The sequence below is a fragment of the Panulirus ornatus genome, chromosome 12 (genome assembly GCF_036320965.1).
Source record: "Panulirus ornatus isolate Po-2019 chromosome 12, ASM3632096v1, whole genome shotgun sequence".
NCBI classification, from domain to species: Eukaryota; Metazoa; Arthropoda; class Malacostraca; order Decapoda; family Palinuridae; genus Panulirus; species Panulirus ornatus.
Window position 1 is genome coordinate 61,962,584 of NC_092235.1, and position 26,610 is coordinate 61,989,193.

Consider the following 26,610-nt stretch of genomic DNA (forward strand, 5'->3'; position numbering starts at 1 on the left):
AGGAGAGAAATATAAGTCAGTTGATATACATCGAAGAGACGAAGCTAGGACGCCATTTGCTAAACAGGCGATTTTCCAAGACATACAACGCGTGTTCATAAACTTATCATTTTACAAATTTTATCAACAATAAAGTTATCTAATTTGTATAGACCTTCACTAATATTAAGATTATAATTCTTTGTGTATTTAATGATCGAAGATTCAATGGTATTTCTCGTGGTAATAGAGGTAGAGTTAATAACTGAGATGGCATTACCCCAGTCAATACAATTATCATAGTTTTTAACGTGATTAAACAAGGTATTTGATTTTTGTCCCGCTCTTATACTATATTTATGTTGCTTAAGTCTAACAGAAAGATCCTTACCAGTCTGCCCAACATAAAATTTATCACAATTTCCCCCTGGCACTTTATAGATGCATCCAAGAGAATTTTCTGGTGAATTCCTGATTGAGATAATCTTTATAGTATTATTGTTGCTGAAGGCAACATATACATTAAAGGATTTAAACAACATGGGAAGTAAAGTGAAAATATTATTAAAAGGGGAGAAGAACTAAAAGATTCTTAGTGTCAGTGGGAGGTTTGGGCTCAACTCTATAAAATGATTTTTTTGCTAACTTGGGGATTTATCAATGAAAGATCTAGGGCACTTTAGCTTATATCCAATAGAATATATCTTCTCAAACTCATCATCAATAAACTCTAGACTGCAAATACGTAATGCCCTAAGGAACATAGATTGAAATGATGATAATTTAACTCTGTTAAGATGAGTGATAATGGATATATGAGCATACATTGGTAGGTTTTCTGTATATGCTAAACTTAAACTTGTTTCCTTGCTTATAGATCATGCAATCTAAAAATGGTAATATACCATTATTTTCATTTTCTACAGTAAATTTGATGGAGGGTACTGAATTGTTAAGTAAGGGGAGAAATATTTGTAACTTTTCATTTGTTGGCCAAACACAAAGAACATCATCTACATACCTAAACCAAATTGCATTAGAGGGTAAGATATTCTTTAGTAATTTTGTTTCAAAAAATTCCATATAAAGATTACTTAGTACAGGTACTAAGTAATCTTTATATGGAATTTTTTGAAACAAAATTACTAAAGGATATCATACCTTCTAATGCAATTTGGTTTAGGTATGTAGATGTTTCTTTGTTTTTGGCCAACAAATTATTTTCATTTTCAACACTAAATTTGATAGAAGATACTAAATTGTTAAGTAAGGGGAGAAATATTTGTAAATTTTCATTTGTTGGCCAAACATAAAGAACATCATCTACATACCTAAGCTAAATTGCATTAGAAGGTAAGATATCCTTTAGTAATTTTGTTTCAAAAAATTCCATATAAAGATTACTTAGTACCTGTACTAAGTAATCTTTATATGGAATTTTTTGGAACAAAATTACTAAAGGATATCTTACCTTCTAATGCATTTCCATGCAATTCCATATAAGGATTACTTAGCACAGGTACTAAGTAATCTTTATATGGAATTTTTGAAACAAAATTACTAAAGAATATCTTACCCTCTAATGCAATTTGGTTTAGGTATGTAAATGATGTTCTTTGTGTTTGGCCAACGAATGAAAATTTACAAATATTTCTTCCATTACTTAACAATTTAGTACCTTCCATCAAATTTATTGTTGAAAATAAAAATTATTTGTTGGCCAAACACAAAGAACATCATCTACATACCTATATAAAATTGCATTAGAAGATAAGATATCCTTTAGTAATTTTGTTTCAAAAAATTCCACATAAAGATTACTTAGTACCTGTACTAAGTAATCTTTATATGGAATTTTTTGAAACAAAATTACTAAAGGATATCTTATCTTCTAATGCAATTTGATTTAGGTATGTAGATGATGTTCTTTGTGTTTGGCCAACAAATTATTTTATTTTTCTGCGGTAAATTTGATGGAAGGTACTAAATTGTTAAGTAAGGAGAGAAATATTTGTAAATTTTCATTTGTTGACCAAACACAAAGAACATCATCTACATACCTAAACCAAATTGCATTAGAAGGTAAGATATCCTTTAGTAATTTTGTTTCAAAAAATTCCATACAAAGATTACTCAGTACCTGTACTAAGTAATCTTTATACGGAATTTTTTGAAACGAAATTACTAAAGGATATCTTGTCTTCGAATGCATTTTTATTTAGGTATGTAGATGATGTTCTTTGTGTTTGGCCAACAAGTAATTTTTATTTTCAACAATAAATTTGATGGAAGGTACTAAATTGTTAAGTAAGGGGAGAAATATTTGAAAATTTTCATTTGTTTACCAAACACAAAGAACATCATTTACATACCTAAACCAAATTGCATTAGAGGGTAAGATATTCTTTAGTAATTTTGTTTCAAAAATTCCATATAAAGATTACTTAGTACAGGTACTAAGTAATCTTTATATGGAATTGCATGGAAATGCATTAGAAGGTAAGATATCCTTTAGTAATTTTGTTTCAAAAAATTCCATATAAAGATTACTTAGTACCTGTACTAAGTAATCTTTATATTGAATTTTTTGAAACAAAATTACTAAAGGATATCTTACCTTCTAATGCAATTTGGTTTAGGTATGTAGATGATGATCTTTGTGTTTGGTCAACAAATGAAAATTTACAAATATTTATTCCCTTACTTAACAATTTAGTACCTTCCATCAAATTTATTGCAGAAAATGAAAATAATGGTATGTTACCATTCTTAGATGGCATGACCCATAGGCAAGGAAACAAGTTTAAATTTACCATATACAGAAAACCTACCAATGTATGCTCATATATCCATTATTATTCATCTCAACATGACAGAGATAAATTATCATCATTTCAATCTATGTTCCTTAGGGCATTAAGTATTTGCAGTCCAGAGTTTATTGATGATGAGTTTGAGAAAATATATTGTACTAGTAGCAAAGAAATCATTTCATAGGGTTGAGCCCAAACCTCCCATTAACACCAAGAATCTTTTAGTTCTTCTCCATTTTGATAATACTTTCACTTTACTTCCCATGTAGCTTAAATCCTTTAATGTAAATGTTACCTTCAGCAACAATAATACCATAAAGAATATCTTAATCAGGAATTCACCAGAAAATTCTCTTGGATGCATCTATAAAGTGCCAGGGGGTAATTGTGATAAATTTTATGTTGGGCAGACTGGTAAGGATCTTTGTTAGATTTAAGCAACATAGATATAGTATAAGAATGGGACAAGAATCAAATGCCTTGTTTAATCACGTTAAAAACTATGATTATTGTATTGACTGGAATAATGCCATCTCAGTTATTAACTCTAACTCTATTATCACGAGATATATCATTGAATCTTGTATTATTAGATACACAAAGAATTTATAATCTTTATATAAGTGATGGTCTATACAAATTAGATAACTTTATTGTTGATAAAATTTGTAAAATGACAAGTTTATGAACGCTCGTCGTATGTCTTGGACGATGGCATGTTTAGCAAATGGCGTCCTAGCTTCGTCTCTTCGATGTATATCAACTGACATATTTCTCTCTTGTGTCTCCCCTGATGATCACGAATTAGAATGTGCTGAATTAATAATTATTTCTTATGCATTTATAGAAATGCCGGTGGACTGTGATGAACTTTTTGTCTATCAGCACTAATTACTTCAGAGGTTTGAGTTTATGACATTTCCTTGAATAAAATTATAAATCAAATCCCTTTTCAATCGCCACTGGAGAGAGAGAAAATAAAAACGGTGAGTACTTTCGTTTATTACATTCCCTACAGGGGATGTAATCAACATATTTCCTCTTTCCAGTGGTGTGTGTTGCTTCTACATATTAGATTAGGAAAACGGGGTACTTGTTTATGTGGAGCACTTAGGAAGGTACTCAATATTGATATGTAGGTATATATATAAATAACTCAAGCAAGTAAACAAAGGTTCACCAAATCAAACCACTTTATTCACAGATGCTGTATTAGAAGTGTTAAAAAAAATATTTAAGGTATTTCCAAGGTACTTTGTAAATAGAACCACATCAGTTGTCTGCTGAGTTCTTGATTTAAGTATCCTTGTGATGTATTGCTGAAATTTACGTTTATTTTTCAGGCTTGGAGTCTAATGGAGCAAGATGAATATATAGAAATGAACATATACTCAGCTTGAGGTTACATCGCGAGTGAAAAATAAGCTTTGGTGAGGCTGTAAAAGGAGCAATCTTCTTACAAGAACTTCTCACTTCAAGGAATTCCATGATGTCCCAGCTCCTGAATGTAGCGCAGCCTTGGAGTGCAGGAGGAGCTTCTAGAAGAGAGATCTTGGAGTACACCAGGACCCTTTCTAAAATGTGTACTGAAGTGCCTGATAAATCCGTGGTGATGTAGTATACTGGGACCATTATCATAAATATCACATATTTCTTGACCGGAGAAAGAAGATTTATAACTTGGCAACTTGTCAGGATGAGTATGGATGATTTAACAACTGTTGATAAAATTAAAAACAGATGTCAGTTTCTTATGATTTACAATAATTGAATAAGATGTGGAACTCATCATCACTTGTAGCCAGTCTCAGGTCTGATTTTCTTTCGTCTGGTCATTTTGTAAGTCCGGAGAATGGACACTGAAATGAAAAGAAAACATTGACTAACAACAGACCAAATGGAGCAGAGAATTTGTATAACCAATTATTTCCAATTCTTTGATCATACGATTGGTGGTTATAACTTACTACTGAATGCCTCAAAGATCTTGTCAGTCGAATCAATTGACCAAAAATAATGAGAACTGTGTCCCAGTTATAAAGATGTGAGCTCAGCGATGATGATTGTAAGTGCTTTAAAAAGTGGGTAGAGGACCTCTCTCTCTTCAATATCCTTAAAGCAAGCTTAACTTAAATTCTGGTTCACACCTGAATGCATTACTCTATTTTTTTTGTGCCGCAAAAATATATGCAACATATACACACGGGCTTTCATGGTGTAGTAGTTGTCATTGTTGACCTTGATTAAAACGCGCAAGCCCGCCCAAGTTCGAATCCTGGACACAGTAGTCGTCCCACCCTCAACTCGGCTATTCAATTCTCTCCTTGTGTGTGTGTATGTTAGAACACATATAGTGGAAAGACTTTGGCAATATCAAGAAACGGGACATGAGTGCAAAACTCATCCCGTACACACCTCATCTGTAGCCACAGGTGTAGGTGGCCAACCTACCGACGTAACACGACTCACCCTTTGCTCTTGATGTCCCACACCCTGAGTTTGCCATCTCGGCTGCCAGTGAACATGGTGTTGTTGCAAATGGCGAGGCAGTTGATGACGACCTCCGGATCCTTCGTGGCGAAGACCTTCATCAGTGTTCCAGTCTTGGCTTCGAAGCCCCTGGCCTTGCCGTCCCCACAGCCGGAATAAACTGGAGTAAAGAGTGTCTTTTATGGAGGTTTTCTTTTATATAGAGGCATATGGAGATTATATCTCAGACAATCACATCTGCACTAAGGATGGGTACGAGGGGGATTTGACTCTGCTGATAACATTGCCCCTACATTCAACTTTCATGGATATTATTCATGAGAGAAATTGTCGACTGAAAGCACCAAAATAGAAAAAAATAATTTTGTAAATGTTCAGTGTAGAGTATCAAGTACTTGAGCGTTTCAGTTTATTTTTTTTTTCAAACAACTGTGGTAGGAGAGGGTGACATATAAGGAGGAGGAGAATCCTGAAGGACAAACATGGTAAGGTCGACGAGAAAAGTTCTTGTGTTTGAGGGATATGGACTGCCCCAGTTACTGATAGTGTGGAGGAGGAACATACAGCTGTGAAGCATATATGCGGTGGTCATATTGTATTGAGGAGGAAGAACCAGTTGAAAAGAGTGCAAGAACCGGTTGTAAAGAAAGTGATAGTATTGCACGAAGGGGGAAGGACTAGTTGAAAAGAATGTAAAGGTGTGGTAATACTGAATATAGGAAGCAGTGGAGGTCTTAAGACAGAGGCAATTTATGTGTGGGAGGTGTAGCAAGCCTGTAAAGTAACCAGCTGTGCCAAAAAAGAAAAAAATTCAGTAAATATGAAGAGATTGTAGGGAACAAATGCAACACTGAGGAGGTGACCGTCGAGAACAACGTAAAGGACACTCACGAATGCCTTGGTAGAACTTGAGGCAGGTGACGGAATGCTTGTGTCCGCGATACTCCTGTGTGCAGTCGCCCAGGTTCCAGGCCCAGCAGCGGGCCATGCCGCCCGTGTCCCCGCTGTACATGAGCTTGTTGACCACAGACAGGCACATGATGGGCGTCGTGTGGCCGTCGAAGATCTGTTGGAGAGGAAGTTCCTCTGTGAGAGAGAGTGTGTCTCCCAACGTTACTGCGTCGTGTCTGTCTGCCTGGTAGTATTCTGCAGCATTTGACATCCTATAAGTATACAGTGAACAGCTCCTGACATCCTCTAAGGTATACAGTAAACAGCTCCTGACATCCTCTAAGGTATACAGTAAACAGCTCCTGACATCCTCTAAGGTATACAGTAAACAGCTCCTGACATCCTCTAAGGTATACAGTAACCAGCTCCTGACATCCTCTAAGGTATACAGTAAACAGCTCCTGGCATCCTCTAAGGTATACAGTAAACAGCTCCTGGCATCATCTAAGGTATAAACACCTCCTGACATCCTCTAAAGTATACAGTGAACAGAGCGTCCCGCGTCATACACCAGACACCACAAGGAGAGAAAGTGGGAGACATGCCGGCGAGCGCTGGCGGAGATGTAGGCAGAGACATACACACTCATCTGAAACTACACTTCCCAGACACGTGAGAGTTATTCTTTCTCGTCTGACGTTCTGGACGCCGCCCATTTCTCTTTAAGCATCAAGATCATTTCAGACTATCACAAGACCCTTTCATAACTAAGACACAACTAGCCACAAAAGACGCTGAACAGTTTAATTGAACTCTGTGCCTTGTGCACACACACACATATTGGTACACTTCACGATCCGTGGCTTCGTCTGGTGGACGAGGCTGGCTCCTGAGCCCTGTGGGAGCCCCACAGAAGGAAGGGAAGTAGGTAAATCAAGGTATATTTGTAATAGGACCCACCTTGAGGACTTTGCCACTTCTGATGTCCCAGGACCTGATGGTGGTATCGGCGCTGCCGGTGAAGAGGATCCTTGCGTCGCTGTCCGCCGTCATGGTCATGATGGCCTGCCTGTGGCCCCTGTAGATCTGGGAGGGAAGAACAGACGTCACTTGACAACACGTCCAAACATCCCACAGACATGATAGTCCCACGTATACACGATCAATGCAAGAAATGAGCTGTGTGTGTGTAGCGCATATCCCCCCCAACCCCCTTAGTATTTTCATCTTTAGTTCACTGGGTTAAGGTCAAGTAGGTCTCAGGGCAGGATCACCACTGGACGAGGGGGGCCCGTGAGAGGTAGGGACGTGGCAACTCCAAGACTACAGACCTGCAGACACTCGCCGCTGCTGAGGGACCACATGCGAGCAGTGCAGTCAGCACTTCCCGTGAACACCAGGTCCTCCACAATCTTCGTCTCCCCCGCTGGCACGTAAATCAGTGGATGTACTCCCTTAGTGTGACCCTGTGTGGTAGGCAAGGGTTAGGAATTCACGTTCTGGAGTATTTCATACCACAAAAGGTGTGTGTGTAAGTATCTGATCTATTCCATGTAAGATGTAAACCGAGTTCTCGATAACGATACGGCCTCAGCGCCGTCAGGAGAAACTGTTACCCTTAAGGTGTGGATGCAGGGATTCTCGTCCTCGTCCAGATCCTCTGCCTCGAAGAGCCAGACCTTGGCCGTCAAGTCCTTGGAGGAGCTGATGATGTACTCGCCCGAGCAGATGATGCGCATAACCTGAGAGGTGTGGCCTGCAGGAGACAAGAACAGTCTACAGCAGGAGTCTTGGGGTTAGGTGGGGGGAGAGGGAGAGGAAGGAGCCTGTTGGATACATGGGTCTCCTACGGTTCTTGGGAATACTACTCAGAACAATCATTAGTTACTTAGCTACCACAAACATTCGTCACCTGCACACCCGGACAGAAATAACCATCATGCATGACGCACAGGTTTTTGCCACGGGACTAAGACCCTCCCACCTAAACCGCTTCATAACTGAACACCCAGCTCCCGTCGCAGGAATGAGGAGCTCTTCCCTGCTCCACACTTCAGCAACCTATAGCAAATCTCTCCCCCCCCCCCCACCTCCCTCCCCCTTTAACAACTATGGCAACCACTGTGCAAACGGTATAGAACGACCCTTCCTGATATCGACCTCCGTCCCACCAGACCCACTCATCTGGTACTACACTCACCAGAAATGTTACAGTTTCTCGTCTGCGTTGTGAAAACCACCCATTTCCTCCTCCTCCTCCTCCCCCTCGACAGTACAAACACAGATTCAGCGTAACTCACACCATCCCTCATGCGTAAGATGTAACTTCTATAATGAAGACACTCAACACTTTAAGTCCTCAATTGCCTTACCATCGCCTTAAAGACAAATACGTACTAACACACCTCTTGAACCTGTCATACAAGCTGGTGGATGTGTCTGGCTCCCTCCCTGCACACGACAGGAGCCTTATAGAAGAGACTCCTACAGTGTTCAGGAAGTCAGCCACGTCACCCATATAATATCAGTGGACAGATGATGCCATCATGGACGACACCGGTCATCAGTAAAGCTTACCTTCGTAGGTGTAGTCACAGTTGCAGGTGGTCATGTCCCACTTCTTGATGGTGTTGTCGTTGGACCCAGTGAAGACGTACGTGTCGAACACATACACACAAGAGACGAAGCTTGTGTGTCCCCTGAGGATAGAAAATATCTCTCTTGAAGTATACTTCCCTGAGAATCTTAATAATTACGTCTGTGTTGACCACGCGGCACGACGGTGCAGTGTGACCCTTGGGTATGATAGCCTGACCTTTGACTTGAACTCTCAAGCTTCGAGTTCAAAGGTTACCCCATCATACCCAAGGACTGTACCATCCTGTCGATGGGTTATACTGTTATGTTCAAGGGCTGTATCACCGAGTTCAAGGCGTTGATCAGTCGGCAGCCACGAGTGATCAGTTTGGGGATAACATGACAAGAAAATGGGGTTCATGGTGTTGGTATGGAAGAGTGTATTCTTCATATACAACACTGGTTTGAGATTAGCTAACTGACAAATGATCATCAATATCTGTGCCAAAGGTTGTTCACTTCACGTAGTGCTCGGCCTTAACCTATATAACACAGCAAAAAGCTTCAGTGACTCGTGTTACAAGTAACGAAATCTTTCCTCAGAATTCTAGGCGTTGAGAACCAAGTCTCACATACCGCCACAGCACTCGGTATACTCAACATTGGACGGTCTAGGATTATTACCACCGGGCTTGAAGCTTCAAAAACGTAAAGCAGAACAGACCAATCATGACCTAGGCTAGGAGAGACACAAAGCCATTTACACAACACTTCATCTCTAGCGTTGTGGTTAAGACCTGTAATTCGCCTGAAGAAGGGAAGACGCAGACTTACTCTAAGACGCCAAGGCATTCGGAACCTGCGCTGTCCTGTGTGGTCCACATACGGGCCGTCTTGTCCTCCGAGCCAGTGACCAAGAGGGATTCGTCGTCAGCCATAGCCATGCAGTTGATGGAGTCAGTGTGTTCCGCGAGGGTCTCCAGCAGGGACTCGCTGACCTCGTCCTTGCTCTTGCAGCAACCCATCGCTGGCGGTGGCTACCCCATCCTGGCAGGAAGCAGAGAGAGATAGAGTTTAAGTAGTGTTGGTTACGCTACTTTGTGGAGGAGGATATTGAGTAAAGGGAAGGGAGTGTATTTTGACTGGTAGTGATTTCGGAAGGGAAAGTTCCTTGACGTCTCTATATGGAAACGTTAGACTCATTTGAAGAATCATCTGGTGTGTCTTCAATGGAAAAAAAAAGAAGTAAGAAACACCTCATAAGTGTGAAGTTAACGTTTCACTATAACACACTCGGAAAAGGTTAAGGATACGTGCGCTTGATTTTCGGATACTCTGTATACTAGGAAGGAAGCAATGATAATTAGATGATTAATGTTTAAACTATTAAATATGTAACGAAAATACAACACCAATGGTTGACTGGACCTCTAACCAACTCATCCGAAATGACGTGTTGGTCCACAGAATTTACCTGATCACATCACAGAAACTTGAACCTCCATGTGTCTATAGCCTGGTGGTGTAGGTCCCAGGATAAAAATGTTATAGTTGTTTCCTCTTGTGTGTTTTGACTTTCCTATAGACAGGAAAACAATTTGATGTAATTCATGAAAAACGCAGGAATAATATCAAACTATTAGTAAGAGAATCACACCGTAGAAATTTCATACTCCAAAACAACTTGTCATTACCCTGATACGGATTGTAGCGCAGTCTGAAAGCAGCAGGAACGCCGTAAATGTATTCTTGGAGCAACACAGGTTATGGTACGGATTTTGAGTTAATGATCTCCAGCAGCCATTAGCCATTAAATCTAATAAAGTACATATAAACGTACACACACACACAAGACCAGCATTATTTTCTTAAAAAAGAAAAAAAGAAATGTAATTTAAACGTGAGTTACGATTTTTGACACTGTCAAGTGCCGGTGACCCAACCCTAGCGAGATGCGAATCGTAACCGATCGTTGAGCGCGCAAGGGATGGTGCATCCTCACCCAACATGTGTGGCAGAACACCCTTCCCATACTATACAAGTTGGTAATTACCCACACACACACACTGGGTCGATCCATGACCCGCATTTCAAACATCCTTCTCGTGTATATATCTATTTTTTTTTGTTTAATTAAAGCTCTTGTCTTGCACTTATTCACATCTACCTCCACGCTAACCGGTAATTTTCTCAACAGGGGCTGATACGAAAAAAAAAAGAATAATCATGTATAGTACAAAGGTCCAGTTAATAGCCTAAGTAGCAGCCAACAATTGATGATCAATCCAGGCTGTGTGTGTGTGTGCGTGTGCATTAGTAGTGGAGACTGTGTCATGCCACATGAAAGCCTCCCTACCCTTGGATTGAAGAAAGTCGAAGTGCGCGTGTGTGTGTTGGCGACGGTGTTAAACATACACGTCACGGGAGCTTTCCGTTTCCGTAACCGCGTGTTTTTGAAGGCACGGACGGCCCTTGAGCATGTCACTACGATCCGCCACCTCCCTCCCTCAGAGTCGTCGGTCCATTAATCGTCAACTACACCCCACCTTAAGAGTCGTATCTCGAGAGCTTGACTGTAAACACAATCGACCTGGCCAGCGTTTCGGCTTATCGTTGGGTCGTCGTCGTCGTCTCTCTCTCTCTCTCTCTCCTCTCTCTCTCTCTCTCTCTCTCTCTCTCTCTCTCTCTCTCTCTCTACCTACTGGTGTGGTCGTCCGGGAATCAATATCGCTCCGGCAGCAGCGGTCCGTCTCCATAACAATGATGACCCACTACCGACGTCCTTGTAACTCCAATTTCACTTCCACCAAGATTAGAAAAAAAAAAAAAAACATTCGATCTACACCTTTTACTCCCAAAACCAACTGAAATACATGACACTAACTCAACTACTTTTAGGTCCATATCCTCTGCTTCTAGTCTCATGTAGCAATAAATTATTCTTTAGCCCGATTTTTTTTAATGACACTAAATCAAGTCTTGACTATTTTCTTACACTACATTGTTAATCTATCAATCAGTGAAAATAGAGTCACTGAACTGATAAAGAGTAGGATACAAGACCTCAGAATATAAACTTTTTATCAAATGTACTTTATGAATCCCATTATTCAATCTATGCAGCTAATTATTCACACTATGAAGTAGGATATCGATCAGTGAGCCATTGCTCCATTATTCCTTAACATCATTAATCCATGTAACGTATTAATCCACACCACCATTACTTAAAGGTTATTCGTATCAGTAAGCCTTAACATTGTTAATTAATGCTAGTATTAATCCTCGAAGTCTCTGCCACCTTTAATAGACGACCTCAAACTAATCATCCATGACATTACTCAGTTCAAATCTATGCCAACTCACGGCGTAATCAAAGCGACTGACTACATTAATCCACAGTGAGATTAAGTAACTTTTTATAGACGTTTTGCGTGTGTGGCACACATTGTACTTTAATGGCTGTCGAAATCCATTATATCCAGCACTTAAATGGGTCCCTAACATTAATCTATCAATAGACGTATTAACCCAACCCAAAAATAAGTTGGTTAATTGGGATTCAGGTTTATCGACTGTCAGCTTCACTAAGGCCGTCAACGTTATTATTAAAATCAACCGCAAATACTGAGCACCTTTTTTCGTACGTTTTGAAATATTCTAGACTGTCGCTGCGCATAAAACAATGACAGTCGTTGGTGGTGGTCAACGGAGATAAATACACCAAAATCTCTTTTGACTGTTGACTGGACGGGAAGATTTTGTTTGGGAGTTGAAAAAATCGGGATGGTTTTGTTTAGAAAGTTCTTAAGCCAAAGGTAGTAGAAGATAAATACTTCTCTGTATGTTAGAGAGCAAATCCGTTTTGAAAATAATAATTATTACCAGACAATATACAAGCGCACTGGCCTACATTTTCTAAAAATTTCCTTCTCATGATAGACATTATAAAGGATCAAGATGTCTTAAAAGTTTTCTTAACACTCGAGCACTTCGTTACAGACCGGGCGGCAAATTCCAATGTTCCGCGGCGTCTCTCTGCTCTTCACAGTTTAGTCCACGTAAGCTTCACGATGATGTATGCAAGTCCAGTACATCGGAATGTCGTGTACGGCCCCATTCACCACGCTTCAGTCGCTTTCACTTACATAACAGTTACGGTTAATCATATTTCTCATCACTTATATAACAGTTACGGTTAATCATATTTCTCATTTTCGTTCGTTCATGTCAAAGCCTAGTCACTTTTTTACGAGACGTGTGTGTGGGTGTGGGTGTGTAATAATTCGCTAAAGATTAAGGTTGGAATGGGAGCTTGTCAAAAATATAATTTACTTCGCAGTTGATCCAGTTTTGGTTCTTTCGCTGATTACCTAACTGCTGTTTCAGACAAACAGGAGTAGGAGGGGTAAGTATGCTAATTCAGGTTTATCTTCTACCAGAGAGTCAAACTCATGCCCTCTTTAACTACTATAACGTATTCAATGGACTAGTGTCTTTGCATCAGAGGTGTGCAAAGATCTTGGAAAGCTAGTGTCAAATGTTGAATTCGATACCCAACCGATAGCTAGGTCATTATATGCAGAATGCGTACCATACATTTTTTATGCTAAAAAAAAAAAGTGTCCCTCACCGTCGACTCAGAGAAAAGAACTATAAGGAAGAGGAAACGACAATAAGAATTAATCTTAGGGGGGAAAGAAATGCTTTTATTCACGTTGATTGTGAAGGCGTTCGTTGGGGAAGTTGCTCTAACGAATTTGTGCCATCGTACATTCAACCTATCAGTGACATAGTAAGACTAATTTTTTTCACTGGCGTATTGAAAATGAGACTAGCATCATCTGGTGTACTTTTATAACAACCATTTTACCGGTAACAGCAGACCAATTAGCAATCTACTGACTCGCAGTGCTCCATAGTGGAAAATGACATGAGAAATAGTACAATCACTAAGGACGGTGTAGATTTATGGATACTAATAAACAAAACTCTCCAGTTACATTACATGGCTCCCAGTATATCACTGTAATCGGTGCCAAGGAGTTAAGAACCAGTAAAAAAATAGTATAACAGTGGATATTAAGGACTCACCTCTCCTCCGCGCTACAATCTAGTGCTCCGCCCGTCGAGGTTGTCGCTTGTGAGCGACTCGGTGTCACGCCACCTCCTTCTTCCCGTCCGGCCAGCGACGCCCGTTGGAAACTATCGCCTTACCACCACCACCTCCCGGTGACGACCCCTGTTGGCCACTAACCACGTCCACCGCCTCACTTAGCAGAATATGAGTTGCCAGGTTGACTATTGATTTACGTAGAAGAGTGTTGGAGCTTCTCGCGTGACATCACGACAGCGAGGGTTGTCATACAAACTGGCCTCGAGTGTCACATACAACGTCGGTTATCAGAGTTCTGTTTACCTTCAATACATAATTGATATAACCTCATTTAATGCAGTCAAATAAATGTTAGCATCTTATTTTCCAGAAACGAACCTTGCTATAATATATATATATATATATATATATATATATATATATATATATATATATATATATATATATATATATTATCCCTGGGGATAGGGGAGTAAGAATACTTCCCACGTATTCCCTGCGTGTCGTAGAAGGCGACTAAAAGGGGAGGGAGCGGGGGGCTGGAAATCCTCCCCTCTCGTTTTTTTTTTTTATTTTCCAAAAGAAGGAACAGAGAGGGGGCCAGGTGAGGATATTTCCTCAAAGGCCCAGTCCTCTGTTCTTAACGCTACCTCGCTAATGCGGGAAATGGCGAACAGTACGAAAGAAAAAAGAAAGATATATATATATATATATATATATATATATATATATATATATATATATATATATATATATTCCTATGAGTCCACGGGGAAAATGAAACACCAAAAGTTCCCAAGTGCACTTTCGTGCACCCACATACACATGTATATACATACACGTCCACACACGCAAATATACATACTTATACATCTCAACGTATATATATATATATATATATATATATATATATATATATATATATATATATATATATATATATATATACACACACAGACATATACATATATACACATGTACATAATTCATACTGTCTGCCTTTATTCATTCCCATCGCCACCTCGCCACACATGAAATAACAACCCCCTCTCCCCTCATGTGTGCGAGGTAGCGCTAGGAAAAAACAAAGGCCCCATTCGTTCACACTCAGTCTCTAGCTGTCATGTAATAATGCACCGAAACCACAGCTCCCTTTCCACATCCAGGCCCAACAGAACTTTATATATATATATATATATATATATATATATATATATATATATATATATATATATATATATATATATATATGGTAGCGCAAGGAAACAGACGAAAGAAATGGCCCAACCCCCCATACACATGTATATACATACGTCCACACACGCAAATATACATACCTACACAGCTTTCCATGGTTTACCCCAGTCGCTTCACATGCCTTGATTCAATCCACTGACAGCACGTCAACCCCGGTATACCACATCGCTCCAATTCACTCTATTCCTTGCCCTCCTTTCACCCTCCTGCATGTTCAGGCCCCGATCACACAAAATCTTTTCCACTCCATCTTTCCACCTCCAATTTGGTCTCCCTCTTCTCCTCGTTCCCTCCACCTCCGACACATATATCCTCTTGGTCAATCTTTCCTCACTCATTCTCTCCATGTGCCCAAACCACTTCAAAACACCCTCTTCTGCTCTCTCAACCACGCTCTTTTTATTTCCACACATCTCTCTTACCCTTACGTTACTCACTCGATCAAACCACCTCACACCACACATTGTCCTCAAACATCTCATTTCCAGCACATCCATCCTCCTGCGCACAACTCTATCCATAGCCCACGTCTCGCAACCATACAACATTGTTGGAACCACTATTCCTTCAAACATACCCATTTTTGCTTTCCGAGATAATGTTCTCGACTTCCACACATTCTTCAAGGCCCCCAGAATTTTCGCCCCCTCCCCCACCCTATGATCCACTTCCGCTTCCATGGTTCCATCCGCTGTGTAGGTATGTATATTTGCGTGTGTGGACGTATGTATATACATGTGTATGGGGGGGGGGGGGGTTTGGGCCATTTCTTTCGTCTGTTTCCTTGCGCTACCTCGCAAACGCGGGAGACAGCGACAAAGTATAATAAAAAAATAAATAAATATATATATATATATATATATATATATATATATATATATATATATATATATATATATATGTGAAGTTCGTACGTGAAGCGTTGTACTTTGCCTTGCTCACACGAACCGTACAAAACGTATATTGAGGCTAAACTGAACGTAATATCTTCCCTACTTATTCCAAAGAACACAACATTCTCATGAGCCAAGTACACAGTGAGAGTGAATGTAGTACTCGGATTATCATTTTTCCGATTGGTGGATGTCGTTTGACGTTAAAGGCCTTAATGAACCAGTTGGTAGGCCTATAACGCTAAAGACCAACCAACCACTTCATGTATTTAAAGAGTGAGGCAGACAGACCTAGTGCAACATGGCCATATTAGACACGGAAATGGAAAAAGTAGTGATGATCGGTTTAGATTGTGTAAGCGGTGTAGTAGGGTTGCTGGTGGAACCTTCAAGATTATTTCTCGTTACAATGAATCTATGCTTATCGGATGATACTAACAGCGGGTTGGGAGTAAGTAGGGGAGGGGGATACGAAGCCCGATGGTGAGCTAATCCACTGCATCTAATGGTGGGACATTTTCAGCGACACGCACCGGAGCGATTGTCACAGTCAACATCATTTGGTATGTTTGCGGCGCCGGGCGGGAACTGTTTGCCTCGCGGAGGACCCAGTAGCTCAGGGTAGGCAGGTCGAAACCGAACGGACGATGTATTATCATATCTTGCGTAATTACGTATAAACATTAAAAAGTTCTTGCTCAGCATTACTCCTTGAAAACAGTATATATATATATATATATATATATATATATATATATATATATATATATATATATATATATATATATATATCTCGAGTATATTGCCTGGCAACATCAATACGCTGAATGATTTTCTTTCAGTCTTTGTATAGGAGGCCATTATTTGACTCCTGTTTATTCATAGGATAATAACCAGGCGCCAAGATAAAAAAAAGCTTCGTATAGTAAGAGCGATACAACTGTCAAACAATGTTTACGTTTATTGTCCCACTAAGACAAACCAGTTTCTGTATCATGAGCAACCCAGGACTCAAGACGAAGCCATACAGGGAGAATAAGCCACCTCGTAGTAAATCAGATGTAAGAAGTTATCCACACGGCTTATCCTTGACCTGGTTAAAGCCAGATAGCGATGCAAGGCCAGAACGCCCACCAATAGCCCAGGGCGAAGCAAGACGACACACTGACGCCCAGTCTGACTAACCTTCTACTACGCTATGCGATCAGCCCCTCCTCAAGTTTTTTTTTTTTTTTTTTCGCGTACCCTGTGGTCCGTGCCTGCATGGTGGCTGATCTGCTTGTGTGTGTGTGTGTGTGTGTGTGGTGGGGTTGTTGGCTGGTCCTTGCTGACGCGCACGCTAGCGTTTTCCTTTTTTTCCCACGTGCATTCGTATGTTCTTGCGTGTGTTTATCCATCTATGCATATTTAGCCTCTCCTGCTGGTAAACCTGATCCATAAACTGTGGATAGACTGGCTAGCGTACAAAAGTTTGGGTCCAGGTTGAGGCGAGGTCACCTTGCCTACACCCAAGCCTCGGGGCCTTGAGGACACAGTAACAGCGGCAGAAAGGAATAAAGATGATGGAAACGAATAAGATGAGGAAGGATCTCTTTTTTTCCCGTTATTTCTCCCTATACAAAAGCCGTCTTGCGGGGGGAAAAAACATTTGAGACAAAAATCCTGGAGGTCATGATTCAGCCAGACATTCTTGGGTGATGTATTTTCCAGCGACAGATGAGACAAATAACAGGAGACGTGATGGTCAACGGCCAGGTGTTGAGGTGGATAGGATCTCCGTGGGGAGGCGGTTGTGTGTGAGGTGGTCTTGGCCAGGAGGGAAGGTACGGCTACCTACGAGAGCTCATGTCTTCTCATCCAACAGAAAAAGTCACACAGGAAGACCAGTTGTACATCATCTCATAATCTCATCTGTATACGGGAGTCATCAAACCACCCCAGCCGTGTGAAAACTTTTGATGATGATGATGATATCAAAGTTTAAAATCTCGATCTAATGTGTTATATCTAATGTCTTATCAAAAGTTCAGCCTATACATTCATCACAGAGTAAGACTTGTTTGGCGTGTAAGTGAAGGCAACCAGAATTCTACAGTGGCCTATAATTTCCTTTCCGTCTACAGCTTATGGTTGTCATGGCTGAAGAGAGAAAATAGAGCAGGTGTGTGTAGCAAAAATTTTTTTTTTCTGTAACCTAATCTAAAACAAATGCAAGTTACGAAGCGAGTGTGAATGTTATTAGAATCATCTTGAACACTAGAGGAAAGTGTTGGACATTGTTCTGTTTGGTGGTTACGGATTAACGTTGTAACTGGAAAATATGTCAACATCATAGTGGAGACAGAGCCTGTGAATGTTGCGGTAACACTCATAGCAACACCTTCGTGGGATGATCATTAAAGGACGTGAAAAAGTGAGAGGGTGAGGGAACTAGAAGCCCAAGAGAGAGAGAGAGAGAGAGAGAGAGAGAGAGAGAGAGAGAGAGAGAGCAGGTACCGACTGCTGGAGACCAGACCGACTTGGTTACCACCCGTGGAAGGTCCAAAACCACGCTACCGCTTCATACAACACCAAGACAACGATGATTTGATCCTTCAGATTAAATAATCCTCTTTAACTCAGTGCTGCGTTTATGAACACTTGTAGATCATCATTCATACGTAGCAAATAAAACCAAATGAAAAATGCGCTCTAAAGCCCATTTCTTTTCAAATCTACCGTTGGTGCCACCTGTGTTTGGGAGGATAACCTCGGAGATGGAGCCCGAGCAAGCAGTTGGTGATAGCGAAACGTCTCACTGTAAAGCTAATGTGGACTCTGGTTTCTTCGCCTTGCTACTCCGTCTTGTTTCTTTACCCACGGACCACTTGCTGAATCTTGTCAAACAGGTTCTTTTGTTCCTCCATATCTCGTGTACTCAAGCAACCACGCTGTGGTTGCCACGTACATGGTGTACTCAAGCAACCACGCTGTGGTTGCCACGTACTTGGTGTACTCAAGCAACCACGCTGTGGTTGCCACGTACATGGTGTACTCAAGCGCCCACGCTGTGGTTGCCACGTACATGGTGTACTCAAGCGCCCACGCTGTGGTTGCCACGTACATGGTGTACTCAAGCAACCACGCTGTGATTGCCACGTACATGGTGTACTCAAGCTCCCACGCTGTGGTTGCCACGTACAGAGTTTTCGAGAGTGTACAGCAAAATTTCCTCCAGCGTCTAGCAGGGACGTCAGTTTTATCAATGCTTGTTTCCCCCCCTTCATTTTTACGTTGGAGAGACTCCAGTCACGGACATAAAGTCAACACCAAGGCCGGGCTTGAATTGAAATATAGATTTCATGAAAGGGGGAAGAAGAGAAGAGACAAAATGGAAAAGAATTTACTAATTTAGGAGGTGGTTAAAGAGAAAAAAAAACTTCTCTCTTCAACTGTGCCAGGCTAGAGTTATTTGGGAAAGACTCGAGAGAGAGTTCCAAAGCTTCGAGGTGTAAGGAATAAAACGGTTATCCAAATGGCCCGCCTCTGTGAGTTGCCAACGGCCACACAGTAAACATGTGACGCAGCAGCTTGCTGTACAGTATCTGCTGAGAATCATCTACGTGACACTAACGTGATATAGGTTCATGTACGATGATTACTGCAAGTGTTCCAACTGCTTTCATAATATTTCATACGTATTGCTGATACACAAGATGTCCGTGCTTGGAAATAAACGAGACTTTTCGTTTCATCTGACGAATCAACTCCATGTACACTTATACGGGTCTGGAGGTTTCGTTTCATCAGAACACTCGATCTATCCCATGGAAATGAAAGCTGAATAGACGATTGGATGCAAGTGACAAATGATTCAATTCCCTTACTAGTTTTCATGTTGGCTCGTCACGACACCACACTACATTCGTCACGCAGACTTAATTGAGTCCTTGCGTGATATACCTGATCCTTATGAAGCCGAAAAGTGGTCTCATCAAAGCACATCAAGTGTGACACCAACACCTGCTGGCTCGCAAGGACATTGTCACGATAATAACGTATGATATTTGGCGACACGTGACACTCGCACGTCAAGACACTAACCTTGATATGTCAAGGAACTCGACACTAACTTATTACGATGAGAATATTATCAGGTATCAAGTATCGACCTATGAATGGATACAGACTGATTCGTGCTGTAAAACCTTTATATATATATATATATATATATATATATATATATATATATATATATATATATATATATTTTTTTTTTTTTTTCTTCATACTATTCGCCGTTTCCCGCGATAGCGAGGTAGCGTTAAGAACAGAGGATTGGGCCTTTTTTGGAATATCCTCACCTGGCCCCCTCTGTTCCTTCTTTTGGAAAAAAAAAAAAAAAAAGAGAGGGGAGGATTTCCAGCCCCCCGCTCCCTCCCCTTTTAGTCGCCTTCTACGACACGCAGGGAATACGTGGAAAGTATTCTTAATCCCCTATCCCCAGGGATAATATATATATATATATATATATATATATATATATATATATATATATATATATATATATTGCAAAAATGAGAAAACCAATTCACAGATTTTCCTACAGATCTAACATTACTTCGTTTCACAAAATTTACCATATTTGACCGAATGACATATTTACCTTAAAATAAAGTTAAAAGAAAATAAAAAAAAACACTCCAACTTATCTGGTAGATATACTGTAATATATCTGTAGTGTCTTCATTTCCTCCACTTTTTTTTACAGCAAGTTAAACCCACTTTAATAATATTTGTGAGGAATGCGAAATTGCTACGCTTCCTGGCTGTCGACCAAGTGCGTTGTTGTGCTGTCTACTCCCTACACATCCTGAGCAAAAGGGAAGCAGCTTCGGGGATTCGTAAAGACGAGAGAGAGAGAGAGAGAGAGAGAGAGAGAGAGAGAGAGAGAGAGAGAGAGAGAGAGAGTTCCTAACGTTTACTGCTCGAGGTTGAGGTCTGGCGGTCTTACACATTTCTACACAACGAAAAGTTTTGCAATTTTCGAAGCTCCCGCGTGTTGAAGATTCGGGGGTTCGAATCGGTTCATACTCAGTAGGTAGAAAAATACTGCCATGTTTTTGTTACCTTACATAAACCGGCCCTGGTAAAACCCCCAGGAATGCCCCACTGAAGCGGTCGTTCTTGTCTGCCAAATGCCAGTTCTCGCTTCCCAAGGAACATGAAACGAAATGCCAGTTCTCGCTACCCAAGAAACGTGAAACGAGTCTACCGCAGCATTCCCCCGCCCAATAACAAAAATCTTCAAATTATAATTGGACGACGAGACCTAAAAAGTCTATTACGACAGGTGTCTCGTTCTTAGTGAACGTCTGAGAGCAATTGCGATAATAATATTTAAAAGGATGGTGCTGCTCTGTGGGAGGAGAATGGCGGGGGTAAGGGAGGGAGGGGGTTGGAATGTACGAAGGGTATATAATGCCAAGAAATTTGATGCGTTCCGTCTTAGTGGCCTGTTGTTAAGATGAAGGTAAGTACACTTTCTCAAGTCTCATATATCTTCGAGTGTTTATGATTTTACCATATGCTTTGTACTGGCAAACAATTTGATTTCAAGTGTAGTTTCCATACTTGTGTTCTGCAAGGAATAGAGTGAATTGGAACAATGTGGTATACCGGGGTCGACGTGCTGTCAATGGATTAAACCAGGGCATGTGAAGCGTCTGGGGTAAACCATGGAAAGTTTTGTGGGGCCTGGATGTGGAAAGGGAGCTGTGGTTTCGGTGCATTATACATGACAGCTAGAGACTGAGTGTGAACGAATGTGGCCTTTGTTGTCTTTTCCTAGCGCTACCTCGCGCACATGCGGGGGGTGGGGGTTGTCATTTCATGTGTGGCGGGGTGGCGACGGGAATGAATAAAGGGCAGACAGTATGAATTATGTACATGTGAATATATGTCTGTGTGTGTATATATATGTATACGTTGAGATGTATAGGTATTTATATGTGCGTGTGTGGACGTGTATGTATATAAATGTGTATATGGGTGGGTTGGGCCATTCTTTCGTGTTTCCTTGCGCTACCTCGCTAACGCGGGAGACAGCGAAAAAGTATAATATATATATATATATATATATATATATATATATATATATATATATATATATATATATATATATATATTCCTATGAGTCCACGAAGAAAATGAAACACGATAAGTTCCCAAGTGCACTTACGTGTAATAATCACATCATCAGGGAAGACACGAGAGAAATATAACAGTCAGTTGATATACATCGAAGAGACGATGCTAGGACGCCATTTGGTAAACATGCGATTGCCCAAATGTTTACCAAATGGCGTCCTAGCTTCGTCTCTTCGATATATATCAACTGACCATTATATTTCTCTCTTGTGTCTCCCCTGATAATGTGATCATTACACGAAAGTGCACTTGGGAACTTATCGTGTTTCATTTTCCCCGTGGACTCATAGGAATATCTTGATCACGCGCAAAATTGTGATCCTTTCCAATACACACACACACATTATATATATATATATATACATACACATGTACATAATTCATACTTGCTGCCTTTATTCATTCCCGTCGCCACCTCGCCACAAATGAAATGACACCCACCCCCCTCCCCCTGCACGCGCGCGAGGAGCGCTACGAAGACAACATATGCCACATTAGTTCACACTCAGTCTCTTGCTGCCATGCATATATATATATATCTATATTGTTGTTGGGACTTCAGGTACTTTTGATTGGCACCATATCGTTGATGTTAGTGTGGAGCGTGACTGGACATCGACCGAGTTACCCCCTCGATTGTAGAGCCTCCAACCCATCCACAAAGATCGAGAATTGCCGGTACTTTTTAAGGACCGAAGATGGTAGCTACGTCTGTGACAGGAACCAAAGTAAATATATGCCCATCATAGTTCCTCTGCATGAGAAAATTATTCAAAGATGTTAGTTTTAGTTTCTATGATATATATATATATATATATATATATATATATATATATATATATATATATATATATATATATATATATAAATATATTGCTAATTTGAAAGACCTTAGCATGAGTTGGGGTTGCATATGTTGGTTTATCTTTTGCCTGTCACTTAACATTTGAAGTCATTCCTCCAGTGGACTATTAGTCTGTTTGCTTGACTGAAGCCTTGTTACACCTTGAGAGGAAATGCAGGGACGTCTATGAGCAGCTATTGCATTTAACAGTTTCTCTTCAATTTATAACTTGTAGATATGAAAATTTCGTGGCGGGCGCTCTTCTCAAGTGTGGGTTATTATATAATTCTTGTATTTCTTTCCACAGAAATCCACTACTCATGCCCTCCTGTAAGGAGAGAGTGTCCCAAGCGTGCAGGTGGGATTCTTCTGTGTGAAACTGATCTTGACTGTGCCAATAATGATAAATGTTGTTGTGACGTATGCTTGGACGACCATATCTGCAAACCACCGCAATGGGTTTGACCTTTCCACTCATATACTCCATATCGAAGTATGACGGCCGCCATAGGTTTACTTCTGTGGCAATGGCATTTTGAAGCCTTCTGGTGTGACGTCACGACCCTTCAGCAAGACCGAACGACCCTTGTAGCATGACTGTACGACCCCTTAAGCACGTGGGGAGGGAGGAAGGGGGGATGATGATTACGACCCTTGGGCACACTGACCAGTCAGACCTTCGACATGATCCCTGAATGATCAGGTTGGAGGATCACTCCACCATATTCAAAAAAGGTAGTATAGGGTAAGTTTAACAGGGTGATTATGCTTTCTGTAGATGTAGATGAAGAAGAATAAAAAAAAATTCCGGAAAATCGATGATCTCTTCTTTCCGTTTGGCAACCTTTTTCTCATAGCAACCAAACTCATGTCGTGGCATCCCTCCTCTTGTCATGCACGACACAGCAGACATGCCTCTCTCTCTTTCCTCTCCTATGTGTTTAGCAAGACATTTATTTACTCTCTCCAATCTGAGTACCTTCAGATTGGAGTCTGGGAGAACTGAAATCAGTGTGGGGAGATCTGGGAGAACTGAAACAATGTGGTGTCTTCGTGTACAACTGCCGCACAGCTCCATGCCAATGTAATTGCCAGTACCTCCGTTTTCTACCATGACTAATAACGTGTGCCTGATTTGGGCTTTTTCCCCCATGAGGAATAGGTGAGCGTGTTACTCCGTCCTGATTGTGGAAGGCTTGGAGATGAGCAGGGGGGACGTTCTTTACCATCAATACAGACGTAAAACTCTCAGTGAAAGATAAGTTCGCCTGGGGTGAGGACGCTGGTTAGAGCGAGCTGGGTATCTCCCAACCGATCAGCCGAGGCAACAGAAATGATTTAGAGTCGTAGACAACGCCGTCCAGTGCCTGGAGAGAGAGAGAGAGAGAGAGAGAGAGAGAGAGAGAGAGAGAGAGAGAGAGAGAGAGAGAGAGCTAACACCCGCTTCCTCTAAATAACTATTCAACGGCGTGTCGATCACAGAAAATGAAAAAAACAAAGTATTTGTTTGACGTAGCTAACCAGTACAATAAAATTTTGTTAGAATATTACCACAAAGACATGAGTGATAGCCACCTCCACTGTGGGTAGACGAAAGAATTTTGCCATCATCAAGTATTGACTGAACAAATAAAACTAGGGTGTATCCATACAAATAAAATTTTATTCAACTCTAAAGGAGCTCACAATTCCCTGCTACTGGAAGTAGCGCAAACTTATTCTACAGGAATTCTTGGAAAGATATCCTGGGTAACTAGAAGACTCTCATAGAAATAGTTCCTGAGGAAATTATATAATATATATATATATATATATATATATATATATATATATATATATATATATATATATATATATATATTGGAAAGGATCACAATTCTGCACGTGATCAAGTCAATTCCTACGAGTCCACGGGGAAAATAAAACACGATAGGTTCCCAAGTGCACTTTCGTGTAATAAAACACGAAAGTAAAGATCGTGGAGAACACCACTCGCTTAACGTCATTTAGTCGTTCAATCTAAGAACTTTACGTACGTATACGTAGGAGTGATGCTTACTTCATTTGTTATCTGTAAAATACGAGGTAAAATATCGATCCTTGGCAGGTTTATCGAACTGTCAGAGAGAGCGCGCGCGCCGTGTCCCCTAACATGGCCACGACTTTGGTTCAACTCGAGCCGAGCTACATTAGCTTGTGGCCTGTCACATTTGTGGTGTTTTTATCCCAGCCGGAGTTCATACTCATCTAACCACTACACAGAGGAAGGAGGATGAACAGCTGGTTGAGTGTGGGGACTGCGAGAGCTGCACAGTCTGCCCGCCCCTGTTGATTCAATGAACGCGGGGCAAAGTGGGTTGATGGTCAGCAATGCTAACCACAACACCACCACCACCCAGGCGCGCTACCTTACGTGGGCAACGCGCTTGTACGATTTAAAAAAAAAAAAAATAAATCCAACAACATACAGGTATGTGGCCGGTTAGCGGTGGATCTTACGTCGTGGTGTGGAAGACCTTTTTCTTATTTTCTTTACTGGCTGTGAGGCATCAAGACGCTGCGACCCAGCAGCTGGCGTACGTCGCTGGTCGCCGAGAAGCTCTTGACGGTCTTTGTACCCAGCGCGGTGACGATCTGCAAAACCGGACAAGGAACTTGATCCACACACATCAGGTTATGCGTCCGATGGCTTGTACGCGCGTGGTACACACGCGCACACACACACACACACACACACACACAAATAACTGAATCATAAAATTACACTTTGAACAAACGGCGTAAGGTAAAAAAAAGCTATACATATATATATATATATATATATATATATATATATATATATATATATATATATATATATATATACGAATATAGTACATATGAACGCGCACTTCCATATGACATACAAACCTTCGACAGCCAAGATCGAACCTTGTAAGTGCCAGAGCTAGGCTATGATCGCCCCTAATTGGGGTCCCGGGTTCGATCCTGGCTGTCGGAGGCTTATATATATATATATATATATATATATATATATATATATATATATATATATATATATATATATATATACACTATCACTATCATTGGGTTAATAATGTAGGAAGGTCACAAATAAAGGGGTGTATAGAGATTGCTAGTATACGAGTTAGTTGGTTAACATCGAACTCTTACAGCAAGCGAGCGAGCAAGTAATGTGAAGAGAAGAAGTACATGAAGGGAAAGTTATGAGAGTCACTGTGATCATTAACTGGCGGGGACAACGGCGGTGCGATTCTTGAACCAACTTCAAGTTACGACCCTTTGCTTATGACCGTCGCAGCCTTCGACCTTCCTTACCCTTAAGCTAGGTTCATCGTACCCAAGGGTCGTACCGTGATGTTTGACAGGTCACTTTTCAGCAAGAAAGAAGGTCTACTACTGTGGTGTGTGTGTCTCTCCCCCCCAATCACAATCTACCCCTTCTCGTTGTTCTATGTGGGTAGCATCTCATTACGTAAGTCTTACAATGCCCTCTCCACACAGAGTGCAAGGTGCTGTGTATTAAGCAGCTGGCATCCT

The 26,610-nt window shown here is 40.8% G+C and overlaps 3 protein-coding genes across 11 annotated transcripts in view; 1 reads left to right on the top strand and 2 right to left on the bottom strand.

The window, feature by feature from the left end:
• LOC139752114 (uncharacterized) overlaps positions 1 to 4,271 on the top strand; it is a 9,471-nt gene extending 5,200 nt beyond the window's left edge. For all 5 annotated transcript variants that reach the window (XM_071668025.1, XM_071668023.1, XM_071668024.1 and 2 more), the window contains one exon: positions 4,136 to 4,271. In XM_071668025.1, coding sequence (XP_071524126.1) covers positions 4,136 to 4,192 — 57 coding nt within the window. In that variant the 3' untranslated portion in view covers positions 4,193 to 4,271. The remainder of the gene's footprint in view (positions 1 to 4,135) is intronic.
• On the bottom strand, positions 3,954 to 25,676 carry LOC139752110 (WD repeat-containing protein 86-like). 2 transcript variants are annotated; one of them, XM_071668009.1, is made up of 9 exons: positions 25,549 to 25,676; positions 9,585 to 9,797; positions 8,751 to 8,872; positions 7,790 to 7,929; positions 7,505 to 7,639; positions 7,134 to 7,259; positions 6,174 to 6,348; positions 5,262 to 5,442; positions 3,954 to 4,651 (listed from the first exon to the last, which is right to left on the bottom strand). In XM_071668009.1, the coding sequence occupies exons 2-9, from the start codon at positions 9,773 to 9,775 to the stop codon at positions 4,600 to 4,602; spliced, it is 1,122 nt and encodes a 373-aa protein (XP_071524110.1). In that variant the 5' UTR covers positions 9,776 to 9,797; positions 25,549 to 25,676; the 3' UTR covers positions 3,954 to 4,599. The 2 variants fall into 2 exon arrangements, with proteins under 2 accessions (XP_071524110.1, XP_071524108.1); XM_071668007.1 differs by lacking the exon at positions 25,549 to 25,676 and adding an exon at positions 13,845 to 14,213.
• Positions 25,549 to 26,610, bottom strand: part of LOC139752108 (alkaline phosphatase-like) — a 43,796-nt gene continuing 42,734 nt past the window's right edge. For all 4 annotated transcript variants that reach the window (XM_071668006.1, XM_071668004.1, XM_071668005.1 and 1 more), the window contains one exon: positions 25,549 to 25,683. In XM_071668006.1, coding sequence (XP_071524107.1) covers positions 25,582 to 25,683 — 102 coding nt within the window. In that variant the 3' untranslated portion in view covers positions 25,549 to 25,581. The remainder of the gene's footprint in view (positions 25,684 to 26,610) is intronic.

What these genes read in the sequence shown, in the direction of transcription:
- LOC139752110 (XM_071668009.1), bottom strand. Translation starts at nt 9,775, where the DNA reads ATGGGTTGCTGCAAGAGCAAGGACGAGGTCAGCGAGTCCCTGCTGGAG. An exon ending in GAATGCCTTGGCGTCTTAGA is followed by an intron (nt 8,873 to 9,584) that starts GTAAGTCTGCGT and finishes TTCTATCCTCAG; the next exon opens with GGGACACACAAGCTTCGTCT. An exon ending in GCAGCGGCGAGTGTCTGCAG is followed by an intron (nt 7,260 to 7,504) that starts GTCTGTAGTCTT and finishes CTTCCCTCCCAG; the next exon opens with ATCTACAGGGGCCACAGGCA.